At 34.2% G+C, this 18,666-nt stretch overlaps 1 protein-coding gene across 1 annotated transcript in view; it reads left to right on the plus strand.

Annotated features, from left to right (window-relative positions):
• The window catches only part of CCDC178 (coiled-coil domain containing 178), a 174,373-nt gene that overhangs the window by 45,043 nt on the left and 110,664 nt on the right, over positions 1-18,666 (plus strand). The window contains exons 14-17 of the mRNA XM_083823790.1: positions 1,735-1,896; positions 4,515-4,628; positions 8,545-8,690; positions 12,614-12,773. Of these exons, the coding sequence (XP_083679916.1) occupies positions 1,735-1,896; positions 4,515-4,628; positions 8,545-8,690; positions 12,614-12,773 (582 nt within the window). The remainder of the gene's footprint in view (positions 1-1,734; positions 1,897-4,514; positions 4,629-8,544; positions 8,691-12,613; positions 12,774-18,666) is intronic.

An 18,666-nucleotide genomic window follows, 5' to 3' on the forward strand; every position in this document is an offset into this window, starting at 1 on the left:
AGAGAAGGCTGAAGGGAATGCTTCTAGGTCTGACTGTTGCAGCGTGACAGGTTTGATTTGGTGCTTCCAAACATCTTTCTTACTTTTTTTTTGAATTAATAATTTTGATTGTTTGTTGGAATTAAAAATCTTCTTCTCTCTTGTTTCTTGCAAAGGCCGCTCAGTGGCAATTCTAGCCCACTTCTTTCCTTCTGCAGATGGGAACAGAACACTTCCCTAATGGGAAATAAATTTGTTTCTCAGAACTGCTTTTGTCATTGCAGTCCATGTGTTTTCAGAATGAAGAGGTTCATCTTTAGAAATATCTTATAATTCTTTTAAGGAGATTTTTAAGTTCTTTTTCTACTGAAATGATTTTTTCTATTTTTTTCAAAGCTTCATTTTTCTGGGTTAGACGAACTTCATATCCTTGATCCCAAGCATATTTTTCTTACTAATAGGACAAAATTATGATGTGAAAGGCTGTTGAAGAAGCAAAAGCTGTCATTAACTACTGACTGTACAAGCGCACAGCTGTTTAGATGAGGGTCTGTTCTAAGATAACTAGAAGGAATCCCCTAATGCCATCTGAGTGTAAAACACCAGAGCTCCTGAAATGCTAATGGTTTTCTGCGAAGCTTGTCCATTCCATCTACCAGTCATGTTGTCATCTGGAACTTTATCCATAACTTCACCTAATGTAGTGCCATTCTATAGGAGTTCAGAAATTCTCCTGGATTTGCTGCTTAAAACACTCCCAGTAAGGATAAATATGTTTGTAGACTATGATTTAAAACTAGAAGAAGGAGTTATTTACCACCTAACACAACACTTCAAAAAGATTAAGCCGTGTATGGTCATTCCCAGCCTTCTTTTCAATAATCTTCCTGTCATCTTTCATTCTGGTTCTACAGGTGAAAGGAAATCAAAATGGTACCAGTTTCATTCCACTTGTATATAATATAATGTTATATATGTATTACAAGTTCACTCAGTGCTAGACAGATAAATAATTATTTGAGTTCAAGTGATGGTGAATTTGGTGTATTAGAAATTGAAAATGTATGTAATGCCTGCCTGCACTTCCTGAAGAACATGTCTGCTGGTACATAACACTTCTCTTTCTTTCTCTTTCTTTATTTCCCTGGCAGGGAGAAAGTTGAGGTGAATGTAAGCTGGTTGTTGTATTTTGTATTTCCAGTCATTGAAGGGTGTTCATTTATTTTGTCTTTTTTTTTTTTTTTCTTTTCCACTCTTCATTGTCTTCATTCTCTCTCTCTCTCATTTTTATTTTTTTTTTTTAATCTAAGAACATGCCTATGGTGATAAAATTTCCCATTGGAAAAGATTTTTGCTCTTGGCACTGGTATTTGGAATTTTAATCCATCTTTTATGGAATTCTATTCTACTGTTTGGTTAAGTATTACTGTAAATTCATTGTCTGCGTCAGTGTAATATTTGCATTTCATAATATTCCTTGCTGATTCCTCTGCTGTGTTTGTTTGACAGTTGTGCTGGCTATTCAACCTTTCCTATGCATATGATGACATAAAGGCCAACTTTTCCTTCATTCTGAAGACATTTCTAACCACCTTATGATGTATTTGTTAACTTATTTTTGTATATGCATTTTTTTGTCTATTTATAGTATTCACTTGACAGTATGAATGTTCTTTCAGATTCAGATTTTTCATGTTTAACTTCTGCTTCTGATTTCATACTGATAGCAAATTGTGTATGTATTTTAATAAACAGGCCAGGATTGAAACAATATATGGTGAGCTAGAGGAAAAGAGAAAAGAGAAACTGAGGAAAAGAGAAGAAGATATGAAGACGATAGGAGAGAAAGAGAGAGAAGTAGCTGATCTAGAAACAAAGTTTAAAGGAAGTAAAAATTTATTTAAAGAAAACCATGAGGTAAAAGTGGTAAATTCTGGACCATTTGGTAGTGTAATTTAATTTGTGGTATTATTTATTAAAAATAAAAATAAATAAGAGGAAACTGACGTTCACAGGGACCATTAAAGATCATTGAGTTCAAACCCCCCTGCCATGGGCAGGGACACCTCCCACCAGACCAGGTTGCCCAATGCGCCATCCAGCCTGGCCTTGAACACCTCCAGGGATGGGGCATCCACAGCTTCTCTGGGCAGCCTGTGCCAGTGCCTCACCACCCTCCGAGTGAAGAATTTACTCCTTATACCTCATCTAAATGTACCTTCTTTTCATTTTAAAACATTACCCCTATCACAACACTCCCTGATTAAAAAATCCCTTTCCCGTCTTTCCTGTAGGACTCCTTTAGGTACCAGAAGGCCTCAATAAGGTCTAGAGCCTTCTCTTCTCCAAGCTGAACACCCCCAGGTCTCTCAGTCTCTCTTTGTAGGAGAGGTGCTCCAGTCCTCTGATCATCCTTGTGGCCCTCCTCTGGACTTGTTCTAATACTTCCATGTCCTTTTTGTGCTGGGGGCCTCAGAGCTGAATGCAGCACTCCGTGTGGGGTCTCACAAGAACAGAGTAGAAGGGCAGAGTCACCTCCCTCAACCTGCTGGTCATGCCTCTTTTGATGCAGCCCAGGATATGGCTGGCTTTCTGGGCTGCAAAGTACATTGCCAGCTCATATGCAGATTTTTGTTCACCAATACCCCCAACTCCTTCTCTGCAGGGTTGTTATCAATCCACTCATTGCCCAGCCTGTATTCATGTCTGGGATTGTCCTGACTCAGGTTCAGGACCTTGAACTTGGCCTTGTTGAACTTAATCAGATTCACATAGACCCACCTCCCATAAAGCCTGTCCTGGTCCCTCTGGATGGCATCCCTTTCAAAAGGGGCAAAGGAAATAAGTGTTTTATGTACCTGAACCTGAAAATGCAATAATCAGTGTAAATGGATTTATTTCTGAAGTATCTGAAAGAGGAGGGCATTACTGTCAAAAAAATAAAAAGCAAAATACCTTCATTTTTGTTTCAAAATCAACACTAAGCAAAACTAGCTATTGATGGTTTTTGTCCAGAACTGAAGTTGGAGTTTTCTGTAATCCATATACATCTTCCATATCATTCTCACAATCAAGAAAGGTCAACATCTTTTGAACCTATTTAGTTTAAATACAGGATTTTTTATTTTGGGTCAAAGCCCAGACAGAAGAGTTTCTGCTTCTTCATCTATACGAAGCTGTTGCAGCATCAGTCTGTAGGTTTATGGTTGAGTTATCTGACTCAAATAAGTAAATAGCTTGCTACTGGAGATCTTCTTCTCCAGTTTTTATTGTTATTCTATTTGCAGGTTTCTTGATATACTCTGCATGTAGCAATACTTCGGTGCTTTTGGAGATACAACGGAGAATGTTGAATAGTTTTAGTTCAGATAATGAATTATGTGATAGTTTATTTTTGATTCAGGTTTAATAAGTCAAATTGAAAAGTTAAAAAAAAAAGAAAAAAAGAGAAGAAAAGAAAAAAGATTCCTCTAATAGTTAATAGTATTTTCAAAACAACGCATTAATGGCAGTGACTAATATTGTTAGCCCTTCCCCAACTAAACCTAAGTAGAAACAATGTGACAAAGATCACATCATTAGTTTCTTTGAAACCTAGAGAGGCGTGGTGTAAGTTATATATCATCCTCTATGGCTATGTATTTGCTTCTGTGTTAAAAGCCTGGAAACAGAGTTTGCCCAAGCAGATTTGTATGTGAATGATGTGTGAAAGATACTGGTAATTTCAAGAAAGAACTTTCTCATTGATTAAAGGTTCAAAGTGTTTCAGAATGGAAATATTAATACTGATTTTAATGCTTCTTATTATAGAAGAAATTGAATTTAAAACTTTTAATAATGTAACTATTATATGATTTATATAAGTATATATCATAATGTAAAATTGTCCTTATTACATGTATTAATAATTTCTATCATTTAATATTTGGTGCTCATACTAATGATGCAAATGAAATTAATACAATAGACAAGAACTTCTGTTTTGTTTGAGGTACTAATTAATAACAGAATGAATTAATGAAAAATATAGAAATGAGATATCCCAATCATTTATTTTCCTTCTTCTTCCTTTTCCCATTAGCTGTCTTTAGCTGTATTTTTCATGAGCTAGTGATAATAAGTAGTAAACATTTCTTTCGTCCTTTATACAACTTCCATGGAAGCTATTCCAAATATGTGTTTTGATTACAGACCTTTTATATGTAGCTTCCTGACAGAAGGAATGTAAAGACACATGGGGAGAAGAGTAAGCAGTGATATTTTGCTGTGTAATGATAAACACGGATAAATATTGCAAAGCTGCAAAGATATTTTCTATTTTAGATGTGCATTTTTCATTCAAAGCGTACAGTAAATAAACATACAAATAAGCATACTATGTTGATGGAAAAATAGGTTTTTAGGGGTAAACAAATATAAGTTTAAGTATGGTGACTGTTAAAGTATTTAACAACTAATGTATTATCTGAATTCTCTGGAATGAAAGACAATAATTTTTGAATACTAACACATCTCTTTGTGAATGTTCTCTCCAGAAGCTCTCCTATTTAGATCAGAGACTACAAGACCTAGATAAACAACAGGAGCAAAAAGAAAAACAACTGGAGAAAAAAAGAACTATTCTGCTGAAACAATTAAAAGATATAGAGGTGAATCATAAAGCTTTTATGGCTTTTTTAAAATACATTTAATCTCAAAGGTTAGGCTGTCATATTTCTACACAGTTGTTTTGGAGCTATATACATACATATAGTGTACATACTGTTTTCAGTTTCTTGCTTGTACTAACCTATGAGGTCCATAGCCTTGAGACAGGGTAAAGTACAAAGCAGAATTGATATTGGGGTCATTGAAAAGTCCTTTGCTTTCCTCATTTGCTGCACTGGCTCAGATTGCTTGAGGGGCTTTGGAAACACAATGAAGAAAATCAATAAAGGACGAAAAGGATTCTAGTGTAATAGAAAGTGCCTGCTGATTGCATGTTTGCTCAGCAGATGGCATCTTTTTGTAAATGATGGTTTATATCTCCTGTATCAGATACTAAGCTGTATAATCCACTGAAGAGAATTACTGAATTTCATTACTGAACACTATGCTTTATATAAATATGGATATAAGAATTACAAGAAACAAGCATTTTGTTTCTAAGAGTCTGTTCATTTTTATTACACTTTCATTTGTATATTGTATAAACTTAATTTAGATATTGCAGTCTCAAAGATGAGTCATATAGATTTAAAAAAGAAAAAAAAGCTTTCATGTTGTTCAGAATAGCTTTCCTGAATCCAATAATTTCTATTGAAAAACTCTGAGAATTCCTATTTATGACAATCTTAAATTAAGGACTGAGGAATTCATTGATTCAATAGGTTTCTAAATTTGTCAGGGAAGACAGAATTTATACATCCCTTTCTTTTAAAGACTGTGCTCTAGCAAACTGCAGGTTAACCAAAGTATCTTAGATTATGTGGAAATGACTCATGAGTCAGCATACCAATATTCAGTAATTCTACATTGTTTCTGAGTGCAGTTCTTTTCTATACTTTTTAAAATTAATTTTAAGGCTGCCTTTCATAGTAACTGTAAATAACTGTATCCATTAGTTGCTTTAGCAATATCTGAGTTAGTGTTCTGCATAAGTGGAATAAAATAGTGTACAAAGCCTATTTTATGAGATCTCTGGTGTACTGAACTAGTAACAATACTTGGATATCTTAAATACTACATTCTTAGAGCCTGATGCATTTCCTTGATTGTAGCAATTGAAGTTTAATAAGAGGGGGGCTTTATAAAAGTGTCTGTCTTATTTTTAAGAATAAATTGTATTTCTATCTGTGCAGGGGCACGCTATATTATCCTGTAATGTTATATTGTTTTTAAGGAAATTATTTAAAGATATATTCAGAGATTTTAATACTCTCTCAGGATTATGACATTGGCATGTTTAAAGCTGGTTCAGTGCTTGGCTTAAATGATTTTATGGAAGAAATGGCAATGATTCCATAGTATTCACAGTACAGGAGTAAGAAAGAGTCTCCAACTTCCAACTGATCAAGCAATTCACCCAGTCCTTCATAGTTTATCTATCTTAGGACAAGATAAATCACACACTGGAGGCTACTGCATCTTACCATGGAATTTGAAGTGATTTAGTTTCTTCTGCTGACATTTAAATGTCTGAAAGCTAGATATCATGATAAGAGCATATGAATTCTACCTCATAATACACTGGTAGTCTAGTTCAGCAACTGAGAAGAATGATGAATGCTGTTCAATTGATAATGTCCGAGTGTCAAAGGACTCAGTCAGCTTATGCAGGATGCTGGACTGTTATCCACTACAGCAAATCCTAAAGAGTGGATATTCAGTCCATCAATATTTAGATTACAGAATGTAGCATAACTCATTTTTGTTTGTTTGTTCTAAAACCTGATTGCAAGTTCTCTGTCTTCTGTAATAAGTAACAGAATGCACTGACTCAATGGCTAGTATTACCTATCCTTGGAAGCTTTTTCATTTCTTATCTGCCTTCTCAGTTAAAAAATCCTGAAATGAGTACAGGATGTCAAAGTGACAAAATTCATTTTCACTGGCAGTTTTGTTCTAACACAGACTTTTTTTTAATAAAATAAAACAATTAAAAAAAAAAAAAGCACAACCTACTCATCATGACTTCTTTCTCTATATCTGACCCTCATAGCTCAATCATTTTGGATTTCATAATTTGATTATGTATAAGGCCCAGACAAGTAATCTGCTCTGACATTCTGTATATCACAGGCTACCACATTTCTTCACCCCTGATGCTGAGCCTAAAACTAATATGATTTTCCTCAGAGGTTTGAGACTCTCTATGGGCGGTTCAGTTGCATAGGGATTTGCATTAATTACCATATCTTCATTTTCCTTCTAATGATTCTATGTTTCTGCAGAAAACCTGAAATTTCCACCTAATCCTATGCAGATGCATATTACACTTTAGAAAGTTAAGAGGCCTTACAAATATCATGTGTATGTGGTACCTCACACACTTCCATGCTTGTGCTCACATCTGTTACAAAAGCTTCAGTTACTGTTTTTTTTCAGCTACCTTTTAGGTATATCCTTACGAAGCACTTCATTTATAAGGAAAAAGATCATTAGACTATGCACCAGGCTACTGCTTCAGAAAAATGGTGTGGTAGCTAAAGAAGAAATTTTAAAAATATTGACCTTGATTTAAATACTGACATGTATTATTTGTCTACTAAGTTATGAGGTCTTAAAATTCTGTATTTATATGTGTGCATATTTAAATTATCTCTATATGTGTGTATATGGTACTTTCCTCCCTCTTACTTTAACTCATTTACATAGCGGCATACCTCACATTAGTATGGGTTTCAAAATCTAATGCAGTAATACCACTTTAGAAGTATTGCCCAAACTGCAGACTCCTACCTATTTAATACTGTAGTACCACTACAGTGCTTGCTATTTGCCTTTTTCATTCAAAAGAAACTACAGTTTTGTTTACCAGATACTGTTGCTATTGAAAGTAGTGTTTGCTTCTGTCATGAATCTTTCTTTTTTTTTTTTTTTTCTTTTTCTTTTTCTTTTTCTTTTTATTCTAATTTTTTGGTCCTGTAACTGTCAGTCACTTTTGGAATGAAACAAACAAACAAACAAAACATTGCAATTTAATATCTCTTCTGCAGAATAGGAAGTTTAGTGAAAACAGTGTTTGTAATGTAATGTTTTTCAGCAGCTTAACGTCAGCATATCTCTGAGAAGTTGTGTACTTGTAGAAGAAGAAAGTAGGCAGGAGTTCAGAAGCCTTGTCCTCTGTGCTTCAGTCCTCCTCTGTATGCAGTATAGTGAAACTACATTATGAAAAAAAAATGGTATCCAAAAGAACAAAGTTCTCTATTTAAGCAACTAAATGAGTAATGCCAGTTTTCAGAGATAATGAGTAAACTACATTCTGCCTCAAGTCAGTAGCATCTAAAAATACATTTTTTTCTGAAAGTTCATTATTTTAGGTATCTGCCTAAAACACTTTTGTATTGTGTAAGCAATTTGATGGTCTAGCAATAAAAGTGGCCAGTTAAGACATTGACTCTGCATATGCTGAAATAAATAGGTCCAAACTTGGTCACATATGAAAATTTCTCCTTTTCACTGTCATTAAAGTTTTTGCTGTGCAAGCCAGTGCTTATTTGGAAAACTTTTATGAATAAGAGCAAAAACTAAAGAGGATATGTATTTTATCAAGAAGGTGGCCTACAAACTTCCATACATACATATACAACATAGGCAACTGCAAAAACATAAGTGCCGTAATAATATTTATGGATTTTTAGATGTGTGACAAGTTGGAGGGCTACAACTGGATGTGCAAAATCGTGCCTTAACAGAAATGCAATTATTCCAGTTGCACTAAGTGTTTCAATTGCCCCTCTAGAAGCAGTTCTGCTTCTTTAAGTATACAATTTCATGAACTGTTGTCCATAATCATATGCTTAAACTGCAGTATTGGGAAGTCTAGCCCTGCTAGTTTACATGCTACATATTTTTTAATTCCAGGAAAAAAAATCATTTGTGTCCAGTAAAATTGCTGAAAACTCTCACGCTGTGGAAAATTTAAAAAATGAACTTAAAGAACTTGCTGCATTATGGAACATGAAGCAAATACAGATGGAAAATACAGAAAAATCTTTTGTCGATTTACGGTAAGAACTGCCTATTTCATGAACTTGTATAGGTAGTTTATTACTTTTAATAACTTTACTTATTACTATTAATACAGGTAGTTTTATTATTTTATAGCATTATTTCTAGGAAATATAATTCACTTTTCCTGAATAATTTGAAAGTATTTTTGTGGGATTACTGCTTCTAGATTCAAGGCATTTGTAGAAGTTATTCGTGATACAATGTCTGCCTACCAAATTGAATTTTGGGTGTCAGAATTACTTCTGGAAATCTAATAATATTCATGGTCAGTTGCATCCTTAATTAATGGAGGATTCCTTGCATTCTGTGTTTTCTCTAGTTTAAGAAGTGTACACCTATACTTACTGTGACTAATGAATACTGAAAATAATCTCAGAGGTCTCTATCCAACTGATAATACTGAAAATAGTCTCAGAGGTCTCTATCCAACTGATAATTCAGACTACCTTCTAGGCCACTCAAGCCTTGGAGGGCCATATATGTTGATTGCACAGCAGCCTTACTCTTTAAGGAGAAAGGCGAACCTGCTGAGCAATGTCAAAGAGAAAATAGCTTGGATTGTTGAGTTGTGCAAGATTGCTAAATAATAAAAAAACAATCCTGGTGTCATTATAATACATCTCCCTGTCTGTCATCTCATTCACTTAATCTATTGTCAATGTTGAAAGATCTTTGAGAGATTATTGCATTAAATTCTTGGCTGGGGAAAAAAAAAGTGTTTTTATAAGTACATTTTTATAGCTGTATATGTGGGACTGGATATGTTCTTTTTCAACTCTTGATTCAGACAGAATGATTTGGAGGCACTCAATGTGCAGTGGAACTTACTGAACTTCAAGAATTGAAGGCATCCTTCCACAATTGAAAATCTCTTTATGTTTTCCTCAGCTCTTTAGCCATTAGTTAGTTGTTTCATATCAATGAAATGCTGTATTTAGATTCACAGAAAAAAAAAGTGATAATGTCAAGAAAAAGTGATAATGAGAGGTTATTCCAGCAATTCTCTGCTTCTAAATAGCTATGAAGTCCAGCTCTCTTTCAAAGAGAAATTTTCTTTAAAATTCTCCAGCTTTTAGACCTAAAATAGGCAGTAAAAAAGTTTTATATTTTTCTTGAAAACCTGCTTTTTAGAGATCTCATCTAGTACGAAGAGTGGTAAAGTAAAAAAATGACCAAAAAAACCCACAAACCACCACTCAAATTTTTATTTTTTTTTTTTTAATTTTCTCTGTCACTCCCTGAATACAGAATGTGCAGCACACTAGAATTTCTCTGTAATGTGACTTGCTGAAAACTCTGACAGCAGGGAGGGGAGAGACTCTTTGTCAGGGAGTGTAGAGATAGGACAGGGGTAATGGCTTTAAACTAAAAGAGGGTAGGTTTAGATTAGACATTAGGAAGAAATTCTTCACTGTAAAGGTAGTCAGACACTGGAACAGGTTGCCCAGAGAAGCTGTGGATGCCACATCCCTGGAGGTGTTCTAGGCCAAGCTGGATGGTGCTTTGGGCAACCTGATCTAGTGGGAGGTGTCCCTGCCCATGGCAAGGGGTTGGAACTGGGTGATCATTGAGGTTCCTTCCAACCCAAACCCAACCCCAAAATTCTATGATTCTATGATTTTTATGCCGTCCTGTTGTCAGAACATTTAGCCTCTCTGGGCTTGAGGGGCAAAGGAGAAGAAGAGTTTAGCATTGTTGATTGTTTATTTCATTGTTTATTATTTCTCATTAGTGAAGATTAATGGTAAAAATATTCAGAAGAAAATTTCCTTTCAGGCTAATCTACGTTATTCTATTAATGTTTCCAATAATCTAACATATCGGATTGTATTTCATCAATCTGTCTTAAGAAAGTCTCTAGCCATTTACAGTTATATTTTGTGTTAAACATGTAGTTCAACAGTATGTATACCTATCTATTTGAACTTTTTTCTTTTCATAAGAATGCTGAATCCTGCCTTACTTGGTAGAAAAACTGAGAATAAAGGAGTAATTGTTTCTACTTTTCCATTTTTTTTTGGCATGTCATTAGGCTGATTCGAATGTGATCTGTTGGATAAACTTGAGATATAGAAGTCCCTACTTTTTCTGTTAGTCTTCATTGTTATCCTTTTACAGTTAACCTTCCTAGCATCTTTCTTTGAAGCATAACACTTCATTTACTATTGGTTACCAATAATGCAATAGAAAGACTAAATAATAGCTACTGGAGTGAAATAGAAACACTGGCACAATGTTTATAGAATAACAATAAGTTGAAATAAATACTTTTTTCTTTTTTTTTTTTTTTCCCACAATGAAATTTTGTACAAAACTGAACAGGCTATTGCAAAATTTAGCCTAACCTGCTAAACAAGGGAAAATTGTGTTGCAGGTATCCCACCTAGAATGTGCTTTATACCAATGGCTTTGGTAAAAATTGTTTATGCACTCTTGGAAAAGATAAAGATATGTCTTCATGTCTGAAGTTAAGAATGAACATGAAATACATTCACACCTTTTTTTTTTTTTTTTAATCTCAGTGAAGGATGTTGCTACTTATATGCTACTTATATTTTAAGGATGATGGACAAATACTGTGAACTTAAGATTTGTGTTAGAAGCACACTTACTTATACTGGATCCCCTACCATTTATATGCATCAGTTCACATACCGTGTGCTTAATCCCAGTGAGAAGGAAATAAGGGTGGGAAGCAAGTTTAGGGGATGTGCTGGAGTTTAGGAAGGCTGGAAGGGTATTTCAGTGAAAAGGAACTCTAGGTAATTTCTACTGGATCTCTTATTCAGCCCCTCTTTAGAGAGGTTTTTGTAGACACTGATTTAGAGGAGGCCTTAGATGCTCTAATTTTCTGCAAAGAGGGTTGTTTTGCTGCAGAAAGTCTCAGAAGAGACTGTGAGGAGGATCTTGTGACCTCCAGAATTTAGAACTAAATCCAAAACCCCTAAATACTTCTGTTGTTTCAAGCATCACGTAATTGGTAAGGATAACATATTATTTGTCCCAGCTGTTCCTAGCTTGACAGCATAAATGGCTCCTGAGAAGTAAGCATAAGTTTTATGTGATAGATCTTTCTCTTTTTTTCAGACTGTTAGATTTGTTTTAAAATTAGAAAATGTATTATTTTAGTGTTAAAATAATTCTAAAGTAACACAACAAAGCCTGAATATTGGAAAAATTTGGCTTAAATTTGTCTATTGAGATTTCTCTTTTGTGTGCGCATTGTGATACAATCTTTATGCAGCCAAGAGTTACATTGCTGAAAAGGTTTAGGTTATGTTGCAGAAAAACAATTAAATATATATATATATATATTTTAAATACTCTCCTGTCTAAAAGTAACAGAAGAACACATCCTGGGAGAACAGAATTTTAGTAATTACTGGAAACCTGTAAAAAATGCTTAATTTTACTTATTTCATTCCTACAGATTAAAGAAACAATACTAGGTAAGGACAGAAACATAAAAGAAATATACAGATGATATGAAGCTCCCTTTTCCAGTCCCAACAAGTAATAAAAATACTGGTTACCCAATATGTCACTGGTCATGAGCTCGTTCTGGATCTCAGAATCTCGTTATTCCAGAAGATATGGGAGTGAACCAGTCTATTCTCCAGAAAGTTACTTTTAGAAATGCAAGCTGTTCTTGAAAATTGAGAGAGTTACGTATCGCAATAGACTCATTGGATAAGGAGACCCACTGATATGTAGAGTGTCCTTAAGTGTTATTTGCAATCATGATAAGCTCCATCTTACATCTCTGTTTTTTGTTTGTTTGTTTGTTTTACAAGGTAACATTATTTGTGAGAAGACCACCTGTTTTATCTATTATAAAATTAAACGTTGAGCCTATAAGGACTAAAAAATAGTGTAGCATAATCTTTATTACTTCATTGAATTTTTTTTTTTTTAAAAGGAAAAATTTAAGTGATGTGAAGTTTAAGCAGCAAAATGTGCAGATATTATTTAATCATCTACAAGATGAGCTAGCAGAATATGAAAAAAGGTTAAAGCGTGAAGAAAAAGCATATGGAGAGTTGCTACAGACTAGAAAGAAAGATCTGAAGGATTCTGAAGTGAGTATTATCAGAGCTGGCTTTCTTTATGTGAGAAATGAAGCAACTATTTGGTTAGTTCTGGCTCTTTTAGTATGTAAGAAGATACTATTTTTATCAAAAGTTTGAAAATATTTCCAGTGAAATGAATCGCTATTTTTCCATAGTAGACTTTTATATTTCTGTGAATAAATAAATTATTTTAGGAGAATTATGTGCTTTGGCACATTTAATTTTTCATTAATGTTTAGGATTATTGTATGCTTTCTCTCCCCTATTTTTTTTCCCATTTGATTTGTAGTTACCTCTGTGAAGGACAAGGATAAAAAAAAAAAGTCATTGCTTCTGCTGACTTGAAAATCTTCTCCTTTTTACCAAGTGCTCAATAACAAATAAAATCTCAGATAACTTTGATTAAGATCAGCATCAATAAGTTCCCATTCCTTTTTAATCACTTCCTTGCAAGAATATTGCTCAGTGCATGCAATTGTCTTGATAGTGTAGCAGCCCAGCTTCGGTCTTTTGGATAAAGCTGTTGCTGAACTGTCAGGAGCTACTACATAATAGGTCTCTTATCTAGATCTTAGATGCTGCAGTTGGTACTAGGAAGATGGGAGCCACACCCTATGTAGATATTAATGAGGAATAAGAGCCATTTGAAACAGAAGTATTAAATACAGAGGAGTAATAACCATCTGAGAAATCAGATGCAATACAGTTCTTCACATTGTTTTCTGCATTGGTTTCATATTTACTGTTTTCCCAAGAAAATGGAAAAATGCCTAGTTCTTTGCATGTAGTTTTCTTCATTTTTACATGAAAATAGAAATTAAAAGCTTTGTCTTCTGTGAAGATATTCCAAGGTTAATATTTTTGCAATTGTATCTGTTTTAAAAATAATTTAAATATTCACTTATCATCTTGTATTCTTTACTTTTATGCCCATTTTGTACTTTTCTCAGTTAATTTAGAGTAGATTAGGTAAATTAAGCTACTCAATTACATTCTCTTTACTATTCACTTTTACTTCCTATCTCTAGTGTATTAACAGGGCTACTGTGCAATGCTGAAATTACAAAACCTGTGGGGAAGTGAGAATATATTTTAGAAAATTATGTAAGCATCTACATTCTTGACTCTTTGAGTTATTGTCAATGGTGCTAGATGATGCAAAGCGTTCTACAGTGATATCAAATCTAAGTTCTTCTTTCATACTAGTAGTGAAAACTTTTAGACTGATTTTTATTTTGTCTCAGCACTGCATCACATATAGTTCTGTTGCAAAGGTATTTCGCTTTATTTCTCAAAATCTATACTGCTCAGGGTATGAAGAAAGGGAAATAGCAACAATGAGAACTTGTCTTTTTTTTTTTTTTTTTAATAGAGATTGCTACTTTATTACTTTTCACTGGTATGTCAGTCCTGTCAGAATACCGTAACTGCCTCCTGTCTTGTGTTAAATTAATTCTAAGGTCAAAATTACCTGCCGGTATGTTGACTTGCTCATCTTCACCTTAACTTCAAAAATCTCTGTAAGGATTGCTTGGAGAGGTAGATTTCTTATCTCCTTCTCTACAACACCAAGATTTGTTTTTCCTAATGTTTTCTGTTTCATCCTGTCTCCTCTCTGCTCCCACTTTCCCTTGACACTGAGTTATGGAGAGCTCTTAACAGTATTTCTTTATTAAAGTAATGTTGGGGTAATGAGATTAAGCCAAGTTTTTGGTGGTTAAATGTAAGTAATATTTTGCTGCATGCTTGAAAGCCTGTTTTTAGTTTTTACTGGAATACATTGCTGGTCTCTGTGATAACATCTCTCCATTTAGGCCTGCAGCCGAAATGGAGGCACACACTGTTACTCTTTGACTATTTACTTTGTTATTACCACATCATTTTAATGTCATTCTTCATTATTTTTATATGAAATGCAGATAAAAACATTTATTCACAACTTCTATAAAACCCAACCCCACTAATCCATTTAAAAATGTTTAAAGTATTAAGAAATTTAAAAAGTATAATTCCTATATGTTTATATTACATTAGAAATCTCTTTCTCTCTCTCCCTCCTCACATTTAGTTCATTTACTCTCACTTTCTTGCTAGTCATGAAACTAAACTGGATGCAATAACACCAGCAAAGCCAAATATTGCTTCAGTACCTTATGGACAATCAAAAAATTTCAGCAGGGACTTCAGTGTTTACTACCCAATGGAAATGGCAGAAGGCCTAGCACCAGTGGGTGGCAAGTTTGATAAGACGTTGGAACAAGCATTTATAGGCAATTCAGTTTGAATCCCAGTAAATTCAGGCAGGCTCTTCAGGGAGGCTAGCCATGATTTGTAAAATTTGGACCATTTCTTTAGAAGGATGGCTACTGTGGCTATCTTGAGATGGTCACTTCGACAGCTTTCAGAAGTTTTTGCTGTAGGTAAAAAGTCAAATCTTCTAAGCCGCTAGAAAAAGTCTATTACCTAGCCTATTTTAAAGATATATTTTCCTACTTAATGGGTTGAATGAAAAAGCATTTCAATTCTGATTTTTGGATAAAACTATTTCTATATAAGTTCCAACTTCACATAATGTGATACAATGATTATACGGCTTTCTTAGTCTGGAGATGTAAGCTGGTTTACTGAAGTAGTAAAGGAGCATACATCCTAGTTCGTTTTTCACAGGCTTTGTGTCTCTGGGTCTGAATGTAGGTGAGGCCATTCAATCCCCTGCTTGCGGGTGATGCAGTTAGACAAGACTATGCCTATTTCTAAGGTGAGGTATGGGAGGTTGAAAAAACAGTTCCTGCAGGATTAGCCCCCACAAGGAGAATACAAACAAACAACACCAAAAAAGCAATACCCCGACTTCTGGAATACAGTATAAAGAAGGCAGGTTCAGGAGTTTCTGATGTAGGGCATCTAGGAACACTAGTCAGATATAATACTGAATAAGAATCACCTGTCCTGATAGGACAAAAATTATAATACTTTGCTCCAAGCGTCATGAAGTGCAAAAACTGAAAGATGTTTTCTATATAGGCTATGAATATATATGGTAACATCGTATGTTTTCAAAGGCAAGGTGAAAACAAAACCCCAAGCAACTCAACATAAACTATCATTTAATCTGGGAGAATTGCTGTTAGATATTTTGGCTGATTCAGGAAAAGATTTAATACAGAAAACAAACTTTTGACTGAAAATTGAAAGTTGATTAGTAGTTCCTTCTACTTAGGGAGAAATGCAGATGTGTCAATCCAAAATGTTAGAGGTACACAGCTGATCATACAGTTTCAAGCTTGGAATTATCAATCATCTTGCTTATAATAAGATAATAATCAAGATAATAATCAATTAATCTAATAAGCTTACTTAATCTAATAAGCAAGATAATAATCAATTATCTTGCTTATAAGATAGACCCTCACACCTTATACAGATGAGAATGATGTAGTAAGGAATGGAAAAACTAGTAAGACTGAAAAACCCAGTCTGAGATCTATGCAAAGGTCCAATTTAATGTCCTTTTTGTGCTTGCTTAGATTTTGTGAAGGTGAATAAAAGCCAGTAAGGGAGAACAAGAGGAAAGAAAAACTTCTTGCCAAGAAAAGGGTTTGAATGGCTTGACGAAAAGGGGATAGACAGTGACATCTTTCTTTGAGCAAGAGGCTTCTTTCTTCTGGAGACTAGATGGTACTGTTAAATCCATAAAAACAATCTCTTATGAAGAGACAAACCGGCCAGAAACTAGGTGAGAAATTTGATGAGAAAGCTAGAGACCCTTGTCATCACTGTGAAGGAAAATAGAGCTGAAGAATGGTCCTGCTAAGGGAGAAGATGCATAAGAAACTAGTGGCCCTAGCACAGATCCTGACAAAGAAAGAAATTTTGTGAGGAGATTCCTGTGGTGCACTGAGGGATGGAAGCAGTCTTTTCATGACCAGGACTAAACAGGATGAGAAGCTGAAGAATCTGTGTGCCTGGTTCTTGTAGGAACCCACATTGTGTGGTTTGGCTGGAGAGCTGAGTCACTGCTTTTGCAGACCTCCTAGACTTTGTCTTATCACAGGAGAGAGTGCTGCCAAGTGATAGGACTATGACACATGAATATAACAAATGTCACAGCTAAACACAAGGTGTGACTTTTGTTTAACTGATGTGCATGCGACTAAATGTGGTGAAATTTACATGTATAATGATGAAGTTATACCTTACAGGCATATTTTGTCACTGTGCTATTTGTAACTACTCTCATAGCATCTCATTACCTTATGTTCTACAGAGAGAGTACGGTCCCCAAACTATCATATTGCCATTTGGTTCAGTGCTGATATGTGCGGTATTAAACGCACAGATAAGAATTCTTTGACATAATTCATAATGAGTATTGGATCACGTTCAGAATGATTATGTTGTGCCTTGTTTTCTTAACCTGAAAACAAGCCTGCTTGTTCTTATTTTCTGCTGCTAATGTGATTATTGTACTTGCAATTAAAGTAACTGTAAAAATGATTACCGTGGTTTTTGGAGATTGAGCAAGACATTTTGAATGACCAAAACTCATTTGAAATGTGAAAATTTGTCCTTATTAGTATTTGCTATTGTATACATGATGAAATGCAGGTGTACAAATCTTGAAATTCAGACATCTATCTATGCAGACTTATACTTTTGATAAATGCATTAAATTTTGTTATCCAAAGCATTAACAGAAATCCTGATACTTTGAATTTCTTTTGGCTTGAATTTCTTTTGGCTTTGAAATAGTAGTAGTATCAGAACTTCCTGTTTCTATTAAATAACATCAGTTTTCTGCAAAAATACCCCTACCACCCAATAACATTTCTAGATTTTCTATGAATTTACTTAACTGATGGATGATACTAGAAATAAGAAGATGATGGTAAATAGATATTTCTTTATCACTGTACCTTAACATTGGACCAGCTTCAGAAATGTTTCATCTTAAACTGAAAGTGAATTTCTCAGATATAAAAGGCACTTTGAAATTCTTTTACTGGAATGACAATATTTTCTCCTTTGCCACAATGCAGAAAGCTTAATGATAAGGGAATATATATATATATATATTTAATACCTCAAATTTTATAGATATTAAGTTTTTACTTAGTTATTCTTTTTTTTTTTTTTAATTTAGTCTGCAAATGTTTGATCAGAATGCTTTGACCCTAACTTTAATGCTTTTCATTTTAAAACAAATCAGCATGCACATGTTCCTATGAGCACTTTATTTTTTATAGAAAAGCACCTTCCATCTGAGAAATAATATATCAGAAAATCCATGACCAGTTCTAACAGCCAGTCATGATATGTTGTTTCATCAGGTATTGATAGTATTACTAATGAAATAATCTACAAAATGGCATATTTCAGAAGGGATTGTTACAGAAATATGATAATATGCTGTTGGAAGTTGAATTAAGAAATAGAGAAAAACAAAGTTAGATCCAAAGGGCAGTTTACCATCATAGTATTAGATAAAATCCACTGTGTGTCTTTTGTCATTTACTATTCGTCTATTTAGGTCATGTTTTCTTCTAGTCATTGTTTTCAGTCTTGCTGCATTAATACCTTTATATTGGTTTCCATCTCTTACTTTCAAAAATACTGTTAATCAATATTAATGTTACTGAAGTGCTTTGTTGCAGCATATCCATGTAAACGTTAAGAGTTACATTTGAAGATTTATGACAAGAGTTTTTGTTGTTGTTGTTGTTTTGTTTTTTTTTGTTTGTTTGTTTTTAATACCTAGAGAGCCATTGCTCCTTTTAGGCTATTCTATGGGGGGAGGATAAGGACAATAAATAGTCTGGCTATAAAATTGTCTTTAATTAGTTGACTCAGTGGCTTCCAACAGTGTGCTACACTGGTATGAGGGACTCCCATGTTACAAGAT

This window comes from Anser anser (assembly GCF_964211835.1).
Source record: "Anser anser genome assembly, chromosome: 2".
Lineage (NCBI taxonomy): Eukaryota > Metazoa > Chordata > Aves > Anseriformes > Anatidae > Anser > Anser anser.